This window comes from Emydura macquarii, unplaced genomic scaffold, assembly GCF_026122565.2.
Source record: "Emydura macquarii macquarii isolate MOO-44397 ecotype Brisbane River unplaced genomic scaffold, CSIRO-AGI_Emac_v2 contig_2321, whole genome shotgun sequence".
Taxonomy (NCBI): Eukaryota; Metazoa; Chordata; order Testudines; family Chelidae; genus Emydura; species Emydura macquarii.
This window is the reverse complement of record NW_027132458.1, coordinates 3247044-3265873: the sequence shown is the minus strand read 5'-3', so window position 1 is coordinate 3265873 and position 18830 is coordinate 3247044. Positions and strand designations below refer to the sequence as shown.

Below are 18830 nucleotides of genomic sequence, written 5' to 3'. Positions count from 1 at the left end.
GCTATGAAATCTGACAATAAGTGCCCCGCCAGCCATGCTGACCAAAACCAACACCTGTTTTATTAGAACATAGGACAGTTTTAAAAGAAGAGCCATTGATCATTCAAATCAATCATAGCTATATTGCTGTGGCTTTTTTTCCTCTGAATGCCTGATAACAGTGTGACGAACCTGTCAGAGGTCACCTTACAGAGATTGGAAGATGGGCTGGATGACCCCCCAGATCTTCTCCATCTTTCATGTCTATGCTATAGACTTTTATCTTAGAGGACTTGTGGATCAAAGCCTTGGCAGATAAGCTGCTTTTCCATAAAACCCACAACATTCACAGGAATTCCCATCAAACCATTTGCATTTGTGGAGCCAGACAGTAATAGACAGACAGAACGCTTTATCCTACATGACACATTTATGATTGTACGCCCTGTAGCGATAGAATCCCTCCTACCAAAGTTAATACTTGTCTGAGACACAGTATGGGGTGGTTTGCATCGGAGAAACGAACAACCAATGATTTTTACAGAAGCTCTGTTTATTCATTAGCAACACAATGATCTTCTCACCAGTACAAATAAATCAACCAACATCAGTCCCATTCTGTCTTCCCCACCCTGGTTTAATTAGGAGTGGCATGACACAGTAGGAAAAGAGACCGGTTCACTGTGAGACCTGCTACTCACTCTCTTACAGTGTAACGGCCCCCCTTCCAACTGCCCATCGCTGCAGGGAGCTAAATCCAAGTCTGTACCACACAGACACTAGTGCACCTCATTGCCTGCTGTTTTCATGCACACTAACTTTGAGAGGAGGAAAACAGTGGAATGTTACCAAGGTAAAGACTGCCTTTCATCTGGCTGGCTCCATATCACAGATATAGTTTCAGCTTTGTAGAGCAGAATGCGCCCTGAATATTTCCATTACTTGTTTCTTTTTTAAAAATGTTTAAGGACCTCCTACGATGAAGGAAATAAAACAGAACTCTTGGCTTTCAAATGAAGTATGAATGACCACAGAAGTTTGCCACTTATCTTACTTCTAATCCACATGTAATGTATTAATGCAGTAAGAACCACACTGCGTGCCGCATGCTAGATGACAGCACTGCAGTATGCTTTCCTTTCTTGAATGGTATGGCTTTCCAAGCAAAGTTGGTTTTTTTGACTGTTTCAACTTACTTAAATGGCCAATTTCCAATGCTAGCTTTTCAGGCCCAAAATTAAAGCATGATCTATAGGTTCATCAGTAAATGCAACATGAACGGTTGAAGAAATGAATAACAGATGCAAATACCTGCTTGCTGTGCAGTCTGGGGTATTTGTTGACTCCGCTGGGCATTGTACTGAACTGAGGCAATGGGTCTATACTGCTGAGTTGCTGAGGTAGGGTATTGACCAGATGGGTAATAATACACTGGCATCTGTGGAAAGGAAGAATACCGCCTAAGTACTTATGATAGAAAGTTAAGACATACAGAAAAATCAGTCAGGTGAAGTAGTTTTACAGTAATCAAAAGAAAAGATTCACTGTCACTTGGTTCTAATTTTCTCTTTTAATGTGATTATCAATGTCTTAAGGATGAAACAATGTTACTTTGCAAAAACCTAAATGAAACAGGAACATGAATAAAAATGTTATTCTTCAAATACTGAATTACTTTGTTCTCAGCTAATTTAATGTCACAGAAAGGAGAGAGAAATAGCAGCTGTGTTAAAAATAGTGTAAGCAAAGTTGCATATAAACAAGAGACCAAAAGAATCACAGAAGTATCATATTGCACAAAATTATAATGCTAAAATAAATGTAGACCATATGCAAAACAATTAAATTAACTCTGGGGAAAATATTAAATGATCAATTGAGAGCAGAAATGGCCTGGAGTCAAAATGTGTATGCTCTGTGAAAGCAAGAGAGAGCATATTTGTATGTATGAAAGAGAGTCTCCATTGTTAGTTTATCCTTCTTTCATGGATAAGTGCTTACCTGCATGCATCTCTCCCTTTAAAGCTTTTTGCACATTTGGAAGAATATATTATGGATCTAAAAATGATCATCACCCCACTCCTCTTGCAAAAGCTTTTAGTAGGTATTGAGTCAGCCAGCATTGCTAGCTGTTTTATGTTACAGACCAGTGTATACTAAACTGCCTCATCACACAATTGAAAATGCAAGTTTGAGGGCAACTTAACACTGTTTTTTCTTGCATGCTCTTCATCACCATTACAGAAACATCTGAGCTAAACAGTTTTGCTTTGACCCTTAGTGAGTTCAGTAGCACTCAAAATTTCTCATTTTCAGTTGGAGTGATTCTGTGACATTTAGTGAGATAAAATATAAAGGGAAGGGGCACCACCACAACATCTTTGAGAGAACAGTTGTTGTTGTTTTGAGAATATCTGAAATGTCTGTGCTTCTTTATAAACCAATGTAATTATTTTTGTTTCCACATTTAATGTTTGGTCTGTTTGAAAATAGAGCCACAAAATGCTATTTATTTTTAATACAACAGGAATAACTAAATATGGGTCAGATTCTGACACCTTTAGTCATGCTGAGCAGAACCTTAGCCCAGGATTAGTTCCACTGGATTAACTGGACTACTCATGGGGTATGTATTGCTCAGTGAGAGTAACAATAAACAGAATCAGGCCATATATGGCAGATATTTGAAGAGTCAACAGAATCCCTTTAAAAATAGGATAAAAATGTTAGAGATACAAGGCTCTTCAACACCAGAGAAAAACAGCACCCTGCTAGCACATGGAAGTATACTGGTAAGGGATCTAATGAAGATTTTTATCCACTATATAATCACCTCAAGATGTGCCAGTACTTTTGGCTAATGTTTCTATAAGTATATGAAAACCCTCACATAAGTTTCCGGGTGGACATTATTTTACAAAATGGTGATAACTACAGGAGAAAGAGAACAGGAAGAATTACAAGGAGGAAGGTGAGGGGAGACACAGTTTATAAGGGTGAACCATAGATGGGAAGTGGGGAAAGGACTGAAGGAATAATGAGGAGAAAGGAGACTGAGAATTAGGGAACCAGGACTGGGGGACATGGTTGAAGGGAAGAGAACTCCAGCCAGACTTGCAGACTTTAAAGGACCAGCTATCAAATCTTTGCCCTTGTTTTTCTTTTGAATCCATGTAAATACCATTGCTTTGTTTTGTCAGGTACAACTCGTCAGAATCAAACCATGAATGCTTTAATTGGAATAAAGAGCTATTCCAGCTCTGAATAACTCCAAGTAATGCTGAATTGTAGCCTGCCTTTGAACTGTGCTTTATCTTTGAATACTGCAACATAAGCGATGGGCATAGTGTAAGAACATTTATCACCAGATATAAGGAAAGCTCTCAACTGTCTGGAGTTGAAAATCCCAGTTTAAATGCATGATCTAGTTTTACCGCAGCAGGATAAGATTAGTGTGGCGAACTCACCATGGGTAAAAGTGGCTACAGTCTTAAAACATTTAAAAATAAATTACCATATGAGAACAATGAGTTATCTCTTGCCATTAATCATAGCATATAGACTTCATAGGTACTAAAATAAAGATGTGGCCCAAACAATTTAAGTTTGGAACTGAAGTTTTAGTTGAACCTGATTAGCCCATTCTAATAACTGCTATAACACTTAATACATAGATAGGACTTAACATTTGAAAAAGTACTGTACAACCATGAACTAACTCATCTCTGTAGAACACAATCAGATTATTTTATCTAGAGTTAGCTACAGAGATTTTTTTTTTAATTCACTGGAACTGAATGCATTTGTTATATACTCCATTTAGTAGCTTATCAGTACAGCAATCTATCACTTTGAAAAATGTTGTTAGTGGTATGGAGTATTAGGTGGAAAATCATTTAATTTGGGGTGATTAATGGCTGAATTTGATAGTAATCATGCATGGATGACTTGATAAGAATAGACATGAAAAAAATGGCTTGACAGAATATAGACATGGGTTAAAGTAGGTCTTAGGCTGATAGTCAATGATTTATTGATCTTGTACGACATTCTTTAATTTGTCTTCTGTAAAGCTCTCCTTCAGCCAACTGATACAATTTCCCACAGAAATTAATGCAAGCCTGATATTTTCCCACTGTGGCATTACTTTAGCGAACAGAAGAATTCATAGAATCATAGATACCAAGGAGACCTCTTGGGTCATATAGCCTGAACCTTCTGCACTTTGAGGAATTATTCGCTTCCTCAATCCCACTAGCATCTTCTTTTACTTGCTCTTAACTACGGACCATTACCATCCATCTCTCTGCTAGTCATTGAAATACCCAACTGTACTCAATTTAAGAACTTTTCCTCTAACTGAAGGTTTTATTTCCATTAGAAACTTTTGCTGGTATAGTTTATTTCATTCAGACAATTGGAATAAGCTATACTTGCCAAAGCTTTGTCTGCACTAGGAGAGTGTGCCAGTATAGCTATCTCTCTATAGCTCTAAAGATTTATAGCTATATTAGCAAACCCTTTCTAGGGTACACTGGATCTAAATGTTTCCTTCTTTAGCTTCAGTTCATTCCTTCAATCCTCCTATATTGTGAAAAATCCCCTTTCTTCATTTATGTTGTTACCCTGAAGCTATTTATAGACTACCATTTCCTTCTGGTTAATTTAATTTCTTCTTCCTTAATTTAATTATTAAATTATTTAATAATAAATTATTTCTTAATTATTTAGGCATAACTCAGTCTCTCTGTGGGTTTCGTCCTCCAACTCTTATGTAATTTTTGTTTTCCGTCATATTTTCTTCATGTATATCCTACACTGTGCCAGAACTGAGCACAATATTCCAAGAACACTCAGACCAGTGCTATGTAGAATGGTATGATCACTTTCCCATTTTTCATGTGATCCCCTATAAAATGTATAGTGATCTGTAAATAGCATTGGCGCTTTTTGTTTTGTTTTGTTCATATTTCATTTATATCTATTATCACCCTAAGGTCCCTCTGAGATGGCTTTCCAGATAGTTTGCTGGTGTGCTGCTTATTTTCTCACTCTAGAGACAGGACTTTACATTTATTTGAAAATCATTTTGTTGAGTGTACTGCACTCAAACCTCTTCTGATTGATGTACAGTTTGAGTCTGTCTGCACGTAGGTTTTCTATTCCAAATGTTATCAATAAATTTGGTCAGAGTTGAATTTACACCTTCCTCTAGATTGTTAATGCAGCCAATTGTAATGCTGTTATCATATTTAATAGCATGTATAACTCCCATCAACACTCATAGCAACTACACTTATGTAAGAGAATTTACAGGGCCTGCACTGACCTATGGATATTTCTGATACACAGATGCCTCCCCGTCACCTGGGTGGCTTGCTTTTGTCTTAATTTAGAGGTTTATTTTTTTCTATACTGACTACTCCCATGAAGAGGGCAGGAAAATAAATATAATGATCTGCAAGTTGTTCTCTCAGCAGGACAGAGTCCCTAGTGTGGAACAATTTGTCCCCCAAAACTAGTGAATCTTTTCAAGAATGGGTTAAGCGGCAGCTTCATGGAGGCTTTCTGCCTCTCTCAGAGTAAATTTCTTGCCTGCTAGTGGCTCTGGGTCCTCCATCCTTTGAGGGTCTTCCACAGCACAAGCAAAGAACCAAATGAAGTTAACACAGACTGAACACCAACAGAGAATCCATGGGTGTACTGTGTCTGGAGCACTATTATCATCCAAGCCCTATGTCCTCCTCATTGGCTGATCGCATACTGCTAAGAGTGATTTCCATGAGGGATGCTGCTTCTGTTACTATCCCCCCATTCAGCATGATTTTTTCATCCCCTCAATCACACAGGCAGAGGAGACACTGCCCTTTAGTTAGATGCAAGAGAGGATGTTGCTGATGTTTTCATTGAGTATGACGATCTGGTCTTTTACTGGAGGGCTTGTGCCATGAGCATGCCAGAATGGCAGTCAGCATGAGAAGAAAACAGACAGGCTGGATGAGGTGTATTATTGTGACAGGGCTGTAAGCTGGGCAGTGCGAATAAGGCAGCCACCCATGAAACAAAGCTGCGGGGGCAGGGAAATGGTGAAAAAATCTGGTAGGGGCACAAATATGCTTTGGGCACTAAAATGCCTAGTTACGGGTCTGTATTATGATATGGAAAGCAAAGTAGGAATTTGCCAGTGAAAGGGAGAACAGTAAAGCCAGATTACCGGATTTAGTTTCCACTTGTGAACTTGTTTCTCACAGGATGATGTGCAATGTGGGAGGTGGAAGTGGAAGAAGACGAAGGGTTTCCCCCCTCCCTTAGATGTATCACTTTAAAATTTGTCAGTTCCTCCTTTGATGAAGAATGGGAAAGGGAGCTTTGGAAACAGTGGTAAAGTCAGCATTAATTAAACTTTAATATATTCATGTAAAATCTCTTTAGGCTTGCAGGCTTGGGCAACTTTTTGTTTTGAAAGGAAAAAGTGTGCACTAGCTGGACCAGCTCCCAAATTTTCAATGCTCTGCTGTATTCCAGTGGCATGATATCAGAGCCAATCTACTAGAAACCTCGGTGCCATTACATTTACAGGAACTAATTAGCCATTTTAGACTCAAGTCTCTGTTGTATTGGTATAAATTCAATAGCAAGCTCTATTATATAGAAGTGCTTTTACATTGATTGCATTACATTGATTATGGCATTATAACATTGTGCATGCATAAGCATCTTAAACTGGTTTATTTAGACTCTCTGCTTCTCCTCCTATAGAGAACAACAAATGTTTTCACCCTGGATCAGTTATTCAGATCTCAAGATCTACTGTAAGAAATAGCTACATAGTAATGACTCTATTAGCTAGGAAGATGCTGATTTTATAAGGTAGATCTTTGTGACACAGAGCATATGGGTCAGGGTTTGTCCCATTTTGCTTCCCTGCCCTATAAAGCAGCATCTTCCTAGCCATCATTGCCACTGCTATATAGCTATGTTTCAGAACAATCTGCTACATCTGCAGCCTCGGGACCACTCAGTCCATTCAGTATCTCCAGTTTGTTACTCATCCTGGAATGCATAAACGGTGGAATCTCGAGTGGGAATCAAGAGGTTATTTTACCTCTGTATTTGGTGCTGGTGCAACCGTTGCTGGAATACTTTGTCCAGTTCTGGTGACCACAATTCAAGAAGGATGTCAACAAATTGGAGAGAGTTCAGAGAAGAGCCACAAGAATGATTAAAGAATTAGAACATGTGCTTTATAGTGATGGGCTAAACAGAATGAGCTCTTTGAGTCAAAGAGAGAAAAGGTTAAGAGGTGACTTGATTACAGTCTGTATCTACCTGCCTGGGGAACAAATATTTAATAACAGGCTCTTCAATCTAGCAGAGAAAAGTATAACAATTCAGTGGCTGGAAGCTGAAGCTATACAAATTCAGACTGGAAATAAGGTGTACATTTTTAACAGAGAGAGTAATTAACCATTAGAACAATTTACCAAGGGTTATGGTGGATTCTCCATCACTGGCAATTTTTAAATCAATATTGGATGTTTTTCTAAAAAGTCTGCTCTAGGACTTGTTTGGGGGAAGTTCTATGGCCTGGATTATACAGGAGGTCAGACCAGATGATCACAATGGTACCTTCTGGCCCTGGAATCTATGAACCCAGGGGAATCCCATACCCATGCTGGGATGCTACTCTCTAATGCAACTATCCCCATGTATATTCAAGTTTAATTAAAGTTGCAGAGGGCCTTTGCATAGGAGCGCCATACCGCATCAGCAGTTCTGTGGATTCCAGCTAAGAGAACTTCTCTATGTCCCCATCCTTGCAGACCTACTGTCCTCCAAATCAGCTGGGCCAATACAAAGCTTTCATACGTGATGCTTAGATACCAAGGTAAAAGGTGATTAAAAATACCATGGATATGACAGTGGGACAGAGCTGGGAAGGGCCTTGAAAACAAGGACAAATGTGAAGTTCATGCAAAGTAAAAGGAAGAGTCGGTGGAATGGAAGCATTCAAAGGGGGCATGACATGGTCAGAACAGGTGAGGAACACACAGCCTTTCATTGGTTAATGTTTGGCTCATACTTTGAAGGTTATCTTCACCAGGAGGGCAAGAGATCTGAATTATTCTTCAAAATGACAGCTTAGTTATAGGAACACAATTAAGCAGCAACTTCGGAACAGATGACTGTGTGGCTGCATAATATGTGAAGCCTTACATGGATATTTATATAAATTAATAATAAAACTATTTAAAATGCATGTTATGGTACAACTATATATTTTAAATTACAACATTGGCCAGTTAAGTAATTTGTTTAAAAATATATATTGACATACTCTATAACAGATGTTATGAAACATGCAATGAAATTGATATGTAGAATATATTTTTCATCTGGGTACACAACACTTTTTTGTTTTCTTCTGTCACTAATTGTAATACAGTAGAACTACATCTCTAAAGGTTGCTAACCATAGCTAAGATCCTGTTATCTACAATATCCTTTCAAAAGACAAAGATGTTCAGTCTGATGATGTACATCTACTTTCGATTTGAGCATTTCCCATACAAAGAAGAAATCATGAAAAATGACAGTACAGAAACATATGGCATTACATTGTTCTTTGTTTCTGCAGTTCAGTTCTAATAAAATCTCATTTGTGAGAAAACTTTTTGAAAAAGTCTTTAAATATTAGAGCTGAATAAAACTGTGCAATTTGTTTGTGTAAAAGTTAACACCATTTGTCATTTCTGATTTTTATCCACAAAATTTCCATTTTGTATATATATCAGACAAATGAAAAAATCTTTACAGTTAGCCTTGTGCAAACTCTAAAAGCCACTATCCCACAAAAATTCACAGTTGTGAATTTTTAAGAAGTTGCTACTGTTGGTGGTGGTGATGGTGGCATCTGCTTTTCTTCCTACCCAGACCCCATGAATTTGAGAAATGAGCATAGCATTGGGAACTAGGAATTTCTTTGTTCCCATCTTCATCACTTAACAATTCTTTGAAGATTTGGATCCATAGTTCTGGGCCCCATGTTGGGAGGAGGCTAACAGACCCATGATATTTGGATCCAAAGGTCCACCATGGTGACTGGAGAGCCAGATGCGACAGGCAGGGTAATTTTTGCAGGGGGGTCCCTTGATTAGATTGGATCTGGGCCCAAGGTAGCCTTAATTCATTTCTGATACTTTGCACCATTATAACATTATTTGTCTCACCATGCCCCACTGAAATAAGTACCAATACTCCCTGCTTATAGACGGGGAAACTGAGGCTCAGAAGTGATATGTATAGAATTGCACAGTAAACCAGTGTCAGAAGCAGAATTACAAATCTGGTTTCTTGACACAAAATCCTATCGCTAATCTATCAGAACACAACGACCCTCTCCCCTCCCCCCACCTCACCAGCCTTACCCCTCTTTGTCTCAGCTCCACCAACTTTAAAATGATGGTAATGTTGTTTTTCCCAGGTGAAATCCAAAAATATACAGGATTATAATACCGCCAGCCACAGGTAGGTAGGTACCTGTAGGTAAGTATTAATATCCCCATTTTACATATTTGGAAATTTAAGATCAGAAAGGTTAAGTGACTTGAAAGGGTGCATGCTGTGGTACAGCAGAGTCAACATGGCCCACTGAGACAGGGGACCTATGTTCTAATCCTGGTTCTAATGCTGACTCCCTGCAATAGCCATGAAACATATCAATTAGCTTCTCTAAGACTCAGTTTATAAAACAGAGCTGGCTCATATTTATCTAGTTTACTAGGAGTGTTCTGAGGTTTGATTAAATAATACTTGAAAACATTATAGAACACACAGTACTAAGGAAAGGTAGCAACAGATATGGGAACAGAACCCAAGACAGCTTTTAAGGTTGTAACTTTCTGCTTACTCATGTAGATAATGCAGTTTGGGTGGGAGGAAAAGGGGCATTACAACTTCTTCTGTCTCCCCTCCCACCCCCCAAAAATTCACACATGTAAATTTTTGACATTTGGCAAACAGCTACATAGTGAAAAATATTTCTTGCAAGATTTTATATAATAAAATAAATTCATAACACTGCCCTTCTGTGGAATTTTGGCAAATTTGAAAAACAGGCAAATTCCATGTGAAAAGAGCAAGCGTTTGTGCTAATATTTTAGCTCTATTAATATTTTGCAAACTCTTTACTCAGGAAATTACACACATGGGGAAAATGATAGCACAATATTTAGACTTAGAAACATCAGGTGCCACTGTATCTGATGTGACATGAACAGCCCTTACTCTTCTAATATTCTGTACTAATAATTAGTAAAATAAAGATGAATTAGTTCTCAAGGCTGTTAAAAATAGCTTAGCAGTCCAAATTCTCTATCATCATCAGTGCAGAGACATACCAACAAATGCAGCTGTATTATCAATAAGGAATAATGAACAGAAATAACATCAGGGGTTGAAATCATTTTATGCTGGAGGGTTTGGTGGGATTTATTAAAACAAATATTTTTCTAGAAGATAAAACAAAATAACTCCCTCCCCCACTAATGACATTTTAGCATTTTAAGCTGCACGTTAAATGCAGTTTTCTACAATTAAGTTGGAAATTTGACTTTTTAAAAATGTATACCTTGAAAATGGGCCAGAAAATCATCCGTGCATTTTACTTCTTGACAGTAATCACTTTCTGTGTTCTGCAAGGATACCCAGGAGACATCCATGGATGTTTGGTGGCGAACAGTAAAACATAATCAGTCTTCAGGAAGACAGTAAAAATTACTGATCTGTGGTGTCTTACATGTTCAAGTCAATTAAATATGATGAATGGCTACCTCTGCTAGCATGCATGTGGCTCACAGAAGAAAAGGGACTCTGAATGTTTGCGCACTCTCTTCCTTTATATTCATGTGCAGTTGCATTCTGGAGCACAAATAAACGTTCAGAAAATGGTGGTGGGGGAAGGGGGAGTTGTTGGAATCAAGGAAACAACAGAAATGATGTAAACTGAGCACTGCCAAAAAAAATTCATTGTAGCTGTGAATTCCTTGAAAAGATATTCTCCAGTTACCATCCCCCACATCCCATCTGATCTATGTTCCCTTTATGGTGCTATAAAGAGGCCCCAGTGATTGGAGCTATGTTCTACACTCACGGTAAAGAGGTAAAAATTCTACTTACCTGAGCAGGTGGTGGTTGTTGTACGTAGCCCTGGGGTGGCGGTGGAGGCTGCAGTACTTGTTGGGATACTGGTGGACCTGAACCTGTGAAACTTCCCGGGGGAAGCTGCTGACTTGGGGATGCCATGACATAACCCGTCTGCTGGCCAGATGGCTGTATAATAGGTGATGGATAGACCGGACCAGAAGGCGACTCGGGGTTGTCTCCTGATGACTGACGACTTAAGCTCATTTGGTTAAATTGTGTTGTCATGTCATCTCGCTGTGGGGCAAAATTCAGTTGAAAATCATCAACACGATTTTTGCAGGAGACATTTGAAAAACAAAAAGCCAGACTTTAAGATTAGCACGAGAAGCAGGCGAAAATATATTCACACACCACCAAACAACTCAGGGTAAGCAACAAAAAATAAATAGAAAATAAAAATAAAACACTGAAAGCTGCTTGTAAAATGCTTCTAGACTGGAAGGTAAATTATAGCACATGGAACAACAGCATTGGCTGGAATCCTTTGACCCTACTACCCATATTTCTAAAGGCTAGTGAACTCTACATCTTTCAAAGGGAGACATTTTGAACTGAAAAGGCATAAGCAATACTTTACAAGTAGGGGCTCCCCGCCCCTCACAAACACAGAATTCCTTAATTTAGGATATTCTAATAACTAGGGTTGCAATTGTGTAAGGATCCCAAGGGAAAGTCAAAGTGATTGAGGCAGCCGATCCCCTTGATTCCTTTGAAAATCCCAGCTCATACATTTTAATATGGTATTAGGTAAAAATAGGTAATCTGGAGACAATCGTTTTCAGCTCTCAAGTGCCAGTTAAAGAGTTTGAATGTAGCTGGTGTTAATGAACATGTAATATAGTAGTCTTAGGGTCACCATCTAGCTCAGGCAAAGACCAACATACCGAGTGGGCATATATGGTAAAATCCTGGCCTCAATTAAGTCAATGGCAAAGTTTCCATTGTGTTCAGTGGAGCCAGATAATACCCTTAATGTGTATAATGATGTAAAAACAGCATCAGGCCCTGACCTTGCAAAAGGATCCGGGTCGGTGGAGCTCTGTGCCTGGGCAGAATCCGATTGCCTTCAATGGGACTCTGAGTGCTTAGGGCAAGACTCGAAAAGCGTATTTAGATATCTAATCCCCATTGAAATCAATGGGAGTTAGGAGCCTAAATATCTTTAAAAATCTGGCCCCTAGGGCTTTGCCTAACTGGGTCCATTTGTCTTAATATTTGCCTGTATTCTGCATGTAAACAGCCTGAAGAAAGCTTCTAGTCCATCTAGAAGAATATATAACCAATGTGTTGAGCATGAACAGACAGACTATGTTCCTCAGCCCCTTGCTCACACCCCATTACTGAAAGGGACAAACTCTACAAAGACATCTTCCCTCAAATATTCCTGTGAATTTTTAAATTGAACTGAACTGAAATTTAAACTGAATTTGTTTGGATTGTGTTCATACCCCTATTACATTCACTCTCCAAAGATAGTCTAGCATAATGCATTTATTGGCAGGGTTTTTTAAAAGAATGTGCATTTTAAATGAATGAACAGAATATTTGTAGAAAGCCAATTTTCAAATTCATAGTCACACACAGAAAATTCATTTTTTAAGGCTTTAGCTAGCTCTGTCTGGGAACAGATACCATGGGCCATCATTCTTAAACCTGTAGAGCAGGATCTATTCCTGAGTGTCTAAAGCCAGGCTCTTGTATCCATACTTAGGTACCTGAGTTAATTGCCTCAACTTCAAAAATACTGAGCATCCACAGGTTCCACTGACTTGATGGCAAATAGTTTCAAACAAGTCCATGTGAAAAAATTGTGACAATTCACAAAGAAAAAAAATGAGAAATTTAGCTAATCAGTTCACCATTTAGAATTATTAATCTAGCTCTACCCATTTCTATGAATGAGCCACTATGAAGTAGATGGTCAGATACTTGTCATGAGAGTTAGCACTGGGACATACATCTGCTGTGCATGGCAACAATTTTTCCACAGGATTTCCAATGTGTGAGGATGAGTAGAATAAGCCACTACTGGGCCTTTAAATGTAGTGCTTTTCTTCTGTGTGTTAGTAGTACTATTTTGGCCCCAAGGGCATATTCCATTTTGTTTCCATTTTTTAACAGGACTGGGTGACAGCAGTAGCTTAGGGATATCAGCCACAAATAAGAATATGAGGGAAAGAGAGAGAGCAAAGGAAAGAACCCGGTACTGCCTACTAAAACATCAGCTTCATTCTACAGTAGTATAATTTTAACCTTGTAACACCACTCCAGATTCAGACTCCAGAGGTACACTATTTTTATTCTCCAAGTCCATTAGTGCTTTGTCATGATGCACAGCACATCACATGCCTCTAGGGCTGCAGCTCTTTCACAAATATTTTGTTATTTAAGTCCTCCAGTATGATCATGGAATAAGTCCGGCCAATGGATTTAGAGCAGAATGGGTTTCTATAGATTCCGAAATCAAGCATATCACACAAGACTTTCACCACGTCCATAAGAGGTTTCCCTCCAGACTGTGTGGACATAAAATGCTATCTTATTTTAGAAGTGTTGAGTAAAAGAGAGATTTACAACAGAGACCTTCACATGACATGCCCTGCACACCTACACATTGCTGTCAAACATACACATGCTCACCTCATACACCCCACATCAACAATCACCACACAAATAAATAAAAATCTGTAGTACCACAGGAAACTGCTGTGTTGGAGAGACGGGCAGGAGATGCTGGGGTGGATAAGAAACTGCTGGATATTGGACTGACTGGGAAGATGGCTGCATAGCCTGAACAGGCTACAAAATAAAATAAGAGACAATAAATACAACCCTCCAAGAGTTAGATGATAGCACAACACTGTTATTGGGAACTAATGCCCTGGCAATGCAGATGACCCACTTTCAGGTAAAGCACGAGAAATCAGTTATTGTGACTTTAAGCTTGCATTTTGCTCCCTCAATCTTGTGATCCTTTGTTATTGTTTTCTGCTGACTAACAGACTTTCAAATCCATAAAACATACAAATAAAACCATGGTTACTTTCTTCGGATTAGTGTGTTGCAATTCTAAAGCAAGGTGCTACATATAACTTACAGAGTTCGTGGGGATAGGGGGAAACACTGCATAAGCATAGATGAGTTTTTCTGTTAATGGCCACTTTAAACTCAGAGTGTTTCACAGCTAAAAAACCAGTGACTATAAAGCTATCATGTACACAGTGGCTGAAAAACAACAACAACAAAATTAAGATTATCAAGCTACTCTGGAGAAGATGTTTAGGTAAATGAAAGAAAGTCTAGCTAGAACTATACGGAGGATGATTTACCTAGCATTCTTCTCATTTTAGACTCCCATTTACATGAATCCTACACAAGCTTGGTACTATCCTGCCTTTTGTGTTATAAATTATTGGGAAAAGCTGAATCTTGAAATTGAGATTATAGATATTAGGCCAAATTCTGCACTCAGTAAAAACAGATTAATTTAACTGCTTCAATAGAATTACTCTGGATTTACACCTGGGTGATCTCAGACCAGAATGAGTCTCCTTAGATCTACATATGGAGAAATTCTCCATGTGCAAATCTGGACTGCTCTTCTCATAAATAGGGCATTGCAATACTGTGTATCACCTACCCTTGCTCTTAAGAGGGCTCCCCATGTAGTTCTGGATCCATGCTAAGGGAGTAGACAGACACGCAGGGTTGGCCATCTGGGGTCCTCTCTCTGGCCTGGTGTAACATACAGCGATAAGTTTATAGGGCCCTAGGCTGCATTTACTGTTCTATGGATCCAACCTACCACTTCTGCAAAAGCTGAGTCCTGAAAGTTCCCTGGCAACATGACTCCATTCACACAGTGCTGGGAGAAATCTGGGGGACATCTAAATGCAAGAGCCACTGGGATCTAGACAGACATTTGTGGATGGTTCTTCTGTGGAGATTTGGGGGCAAAAATCTCTTGCACCCATGAATTGTTGTGTGGGAATCTCTACGAAGAAACACTCAGGACTGGTTCACAGTGACTGCGTGATTCAGCAGCAGTGGACGGGAGTTATGCAAACTACGCAGAGTAGTTTGCGTAACTGATATTGACTGGTCAGCTTCCCTTCTGCGCGCTGTTCACACTGCATAAAAATATGACGATTAAACACTCAGTGATGCTGTTTGCATGTATATATGTTCATGTACCTCCTATTAAAGTCACCAGGATATATCCATATACCAGATGGGGAAAGGTGCTACAATAAGAAGGGTCATAAAAGCTTTTAGGCAGACAGTCAGAAGGATATAGCCCCTAATGCTAAATCAGTTTTAGGGGACCACATTTACCAACAGTATTAATATTACATCCTTATAACTGAGAATATATATAAATAATGGTAAAAAAGAAAACTTGAAGAGAAACTAACAATCCAAAGTTAAAAACAGTTAATATAAATTATTTCAGAAGCTGTGACTATTACCGTGTTCAGCAAAAGATCAACAGAGGTATGTACATATATCCCACTCATTTACAAAATTACATATTGTACTAGTGTATGAAAGAATATTTAGGGCTTTTAGTCACATTTCAATGTTTTCAAATGGAACCTAGAAACTTTCCAGATATATACCACCTGGTTTGATAATCATTTTCCAAATGAAAATCTTTCTACCCATTCCATTCACCAGAAAATATTTGATAGCTTTTCTTTTGATATTTATTTCAAAAGAAAAAAAACCCACCCTGACATTTTGTTTATCTGTTTTTTTGAGATTACAGTGCTGCTCTGTGGGGAAGGTAAACACACCTAGTCATCCCAGCCTTGATGAAAGCTTGTTCTCCCTTTTCAACAGTTGCCGTACCTGTGTGACAAGGTGACTTGGAATTTGCTGCTGTGGTTGTTGAACTTGCTGCTGCTGTTGGGATGAAGGCTGCTGCGGAGACTGTCCAATGAGCTGGCTTCTAATTGGCTGTTGGCCGCTGGGAGGGTTGTATATTGCAGGTGTACCATCAGGATTTACAAACGGTTGGCCTGAAACAAAATACCCTTAATTTGCTGGATACTTTTACGAACACAGCATCCTCTAAAAGCAACTAGACAGGCACGTATTAGAAGCAGCTCTCCCTTTGTACTAAATGATCTTCAACAGTAAAGTGCTCTTTGCTCACAACGCTTCCAGTTAAGGCAGCAGCAATTTATTTTTGCTGCTGAGCCTGCTAGCATCTGTTAGTTAATAGCAATTTAAGGTGTAACTGACCATTTTTCTTCCACCAGAGAGATTTAACCAGAAGCCTAATGCATCTCTGTACATTGGATCCCAACGGAGTGGTACTTCTGAGATAAAATCTTCGACAACTACCTTTTTGTGCCTCAGTCAATATCATAGCCTTTTGCACGCTACACACAGCAAGAGAATGACAAGTCCAGTGGAAAGATTATTGAGGGCTCCTACTGAATTCTGATCAAAACACATTTCAGGTTTGTTCTCTCTGACTTCTCAGGCCACTACTGAAGAACCTTAAATGCAGGGGCATAGGTAGGCAGTGAGGGTGAGATAAAAAATATTCCATCATCAGTTTACACCACAATAAAGCATAAAATGGGACTAGGATGATAAATTATAGAGTTGCAGTGCCACACTCAATTACATGAGTGGTTGAAAGCAAAGGTGTGTGTGCTCTTTGCTGGACAGCTGTGCATGACACAAATAATGTTCAAATTCTTAACTCCTTCACTTCCACCAGAATGCGCTTTTGTTCCAGCAACCTTTTTTTCCCCAATGCATAAGTGAGTGGAAGGTTACCATGACTGTGCCAAGGATGTCGAGATGCTACGGTTAGAAGCTATAGAATGTACTTCAAGGATGTACTTTAAGTTAATTCAGCAATGAAGCCATTAATGCAGAAACTGAATTAATGTTGGGGCTAGAGAACATTCATGCCCATTTCATCCCCATGCAATTGTAAAGAAAACTATAAAATTGCTTAATGCATTGTAGCTCAAACAGGAAAAAAAACATCCCTGCGTACTGAATGCAGTTTCACATCTCAGAAACAAGGCACTATACTTTTGAGAACAATGTCCTAAGTGACTGGAGGAAGGACCACTCTGGAAATTCACAAGCAGGAGCCCTAGAAGTGTTTTTGAAAGTATGGGCCAAATTCTTCCCTCAGTTAGACTGAGGGCAGAACTTCATCCACAGTGTGCATTTTGTTGCCATTTCATGAATCAGTTGGACGTTTGCTATTTCCACTAAGCCCACTTTTTGCCTTTTGTTTTTCATCTTTTAATTGGTGGAGTGAAACAACTTGTAAATAGCCTTAGCAATAAATCAGTCTTTTCCAACTTCTCACAAAACTGTTGAACCCCCAAAAAGATCTAGATTCTTCTCTGTGAATTATTTTAATGCAACTTCAGCTTTTTTCCTCCCTTCCTTTCTTAAAATTTCAGGATGAAGTGAAACACTTGCAGTAGGTAATTGACACTGAAGAACAAACTTGAGATTTCAGGTGGAGAGGGAAATGCAGGTGAACTCCATGGCTCAGAGAGCTGGTAATAAAATTAAGAGCTCACCTCAACATCACATGACTACCAAGATTCCTGACTAAAGCAAGGCTGTCCTGCATTAGGTATTTTTCTCTCATTCCCTCGTCAGTCTCTTCCAATCACCCACCAGCTCCCAATTCCCACTGCCTACTCAAGCTGTTCTCCATCCATCTATTTTTCTCTTCTGACTCACAGGGCCAAACTTCAGAGTTAAGCACCTTCCAGAGGAGTGTAGCCTGTTCTGTTTAAAATGTGATTGTTCCAGACTGCGTGCTCACCATGTGTTTTATTCAGAATGGAGAGATACTGATTAAACTGCTTGAAAGAGAAGAGGGGCCCAGCTCTATGGGGGTAACAATGGCCTGCAGAGCAGCAAGAGAATGCCCTCGGCCCCAACGGTGGAATCTGATCCCCGCAAAAGAACTTCAGCAGGGTCTGTGGAAGGCAGAGGCGATGCCACAGAGAGGCACTTTATGTCTCCTCACCCCAAGTTTGTTTCCACCTCATGGAACTGGAGGACATTCTCTGATTCAAAGAACTTAAAAGGAGCTGGAGACAGTGGAGGTTTGGTTAAGGATGATCTTTTGAAACAAAAGGGCAACAACTATGAGAATGCCGGGAACGGACGAGGGCACAGACCTGCAGAAAATAAAGCAAGCACTGGAACAGTGAAGGAGGTAAATTGAAATTTTATCTTCACAGAAGGGACGTGTCAAGTAAAATTCAGAAAAGGCCAACATAGATAGAGAAGTTTACTAAGGGTAACACCACAGTGGAGAAGTCTAGAGGAGTACCAAAAAGGAGCCACCGGACAGCTAGGAGTGAAACTATGTGATCAAGATGATAGACTGTAGAAGGTGGTGCTAGGTTCTCAAGGACAATATCAAAGAAGACTTTTTCAAACACAAAACTTCAGTCAAGAAAGATGACTGCACAGAAAGAGGTAAACTTAAAGAAGAGACTGGAGACGGGACATTAGCTGCTGGAGAGCGAAATTTTCAAACAGGAAATGAAAAGGTGCTAGGGAAGACACTTGTGAACACCGAGGAATTAATTATTTCTCTGACCTAAGGAGCAAGGAATGCTGGAGAAACCAAAGTGATAAGGAAT

The 18830-nt window shown here is 39.3% G+C and overlaps 1 protein-coding gene across 17 annotated transcripts in view; it reads right to left on the bottom strand.

Moving 5' to 3' along the window:
* The window catches only part of ARPP21 (cAMP regulated phosphoprotein 21), a 245378-nt gene that overhangs the window by 49195 nt on the left and 177353 nt on the right, over positions 1-18830 (bottom strand). For 14 of the 17 annotated variants that reach the window (XM_067560915.1, XM_067560924.1, XM_067560925.1 and 11 more), the window contains 4 exons: positions 16036-16205; positions 13879-13983; positions 11158-11418; positions 1291-1417 (listed from right to left, as the gene is read on the bottom strand). In XM_067560915.1, the coding sequence (XP_067417016.1) occupies positions 1291-1417; positions 11158-11418; positions 13879-13983; positions 16036-16205 (663 nt within the window). Of the gene's footprint in view, positions 1-1290; positions 1418-10609; positions 10674-11157; positions 11419-13878; positions 13984-16035; positions 16206-18830 lie in introns of all 17 variants that reach the window. The other 3 variants (XR_010922124.1, XR_010922125.1, XR_010922126.1) reach the window with 1 other exon arrangement.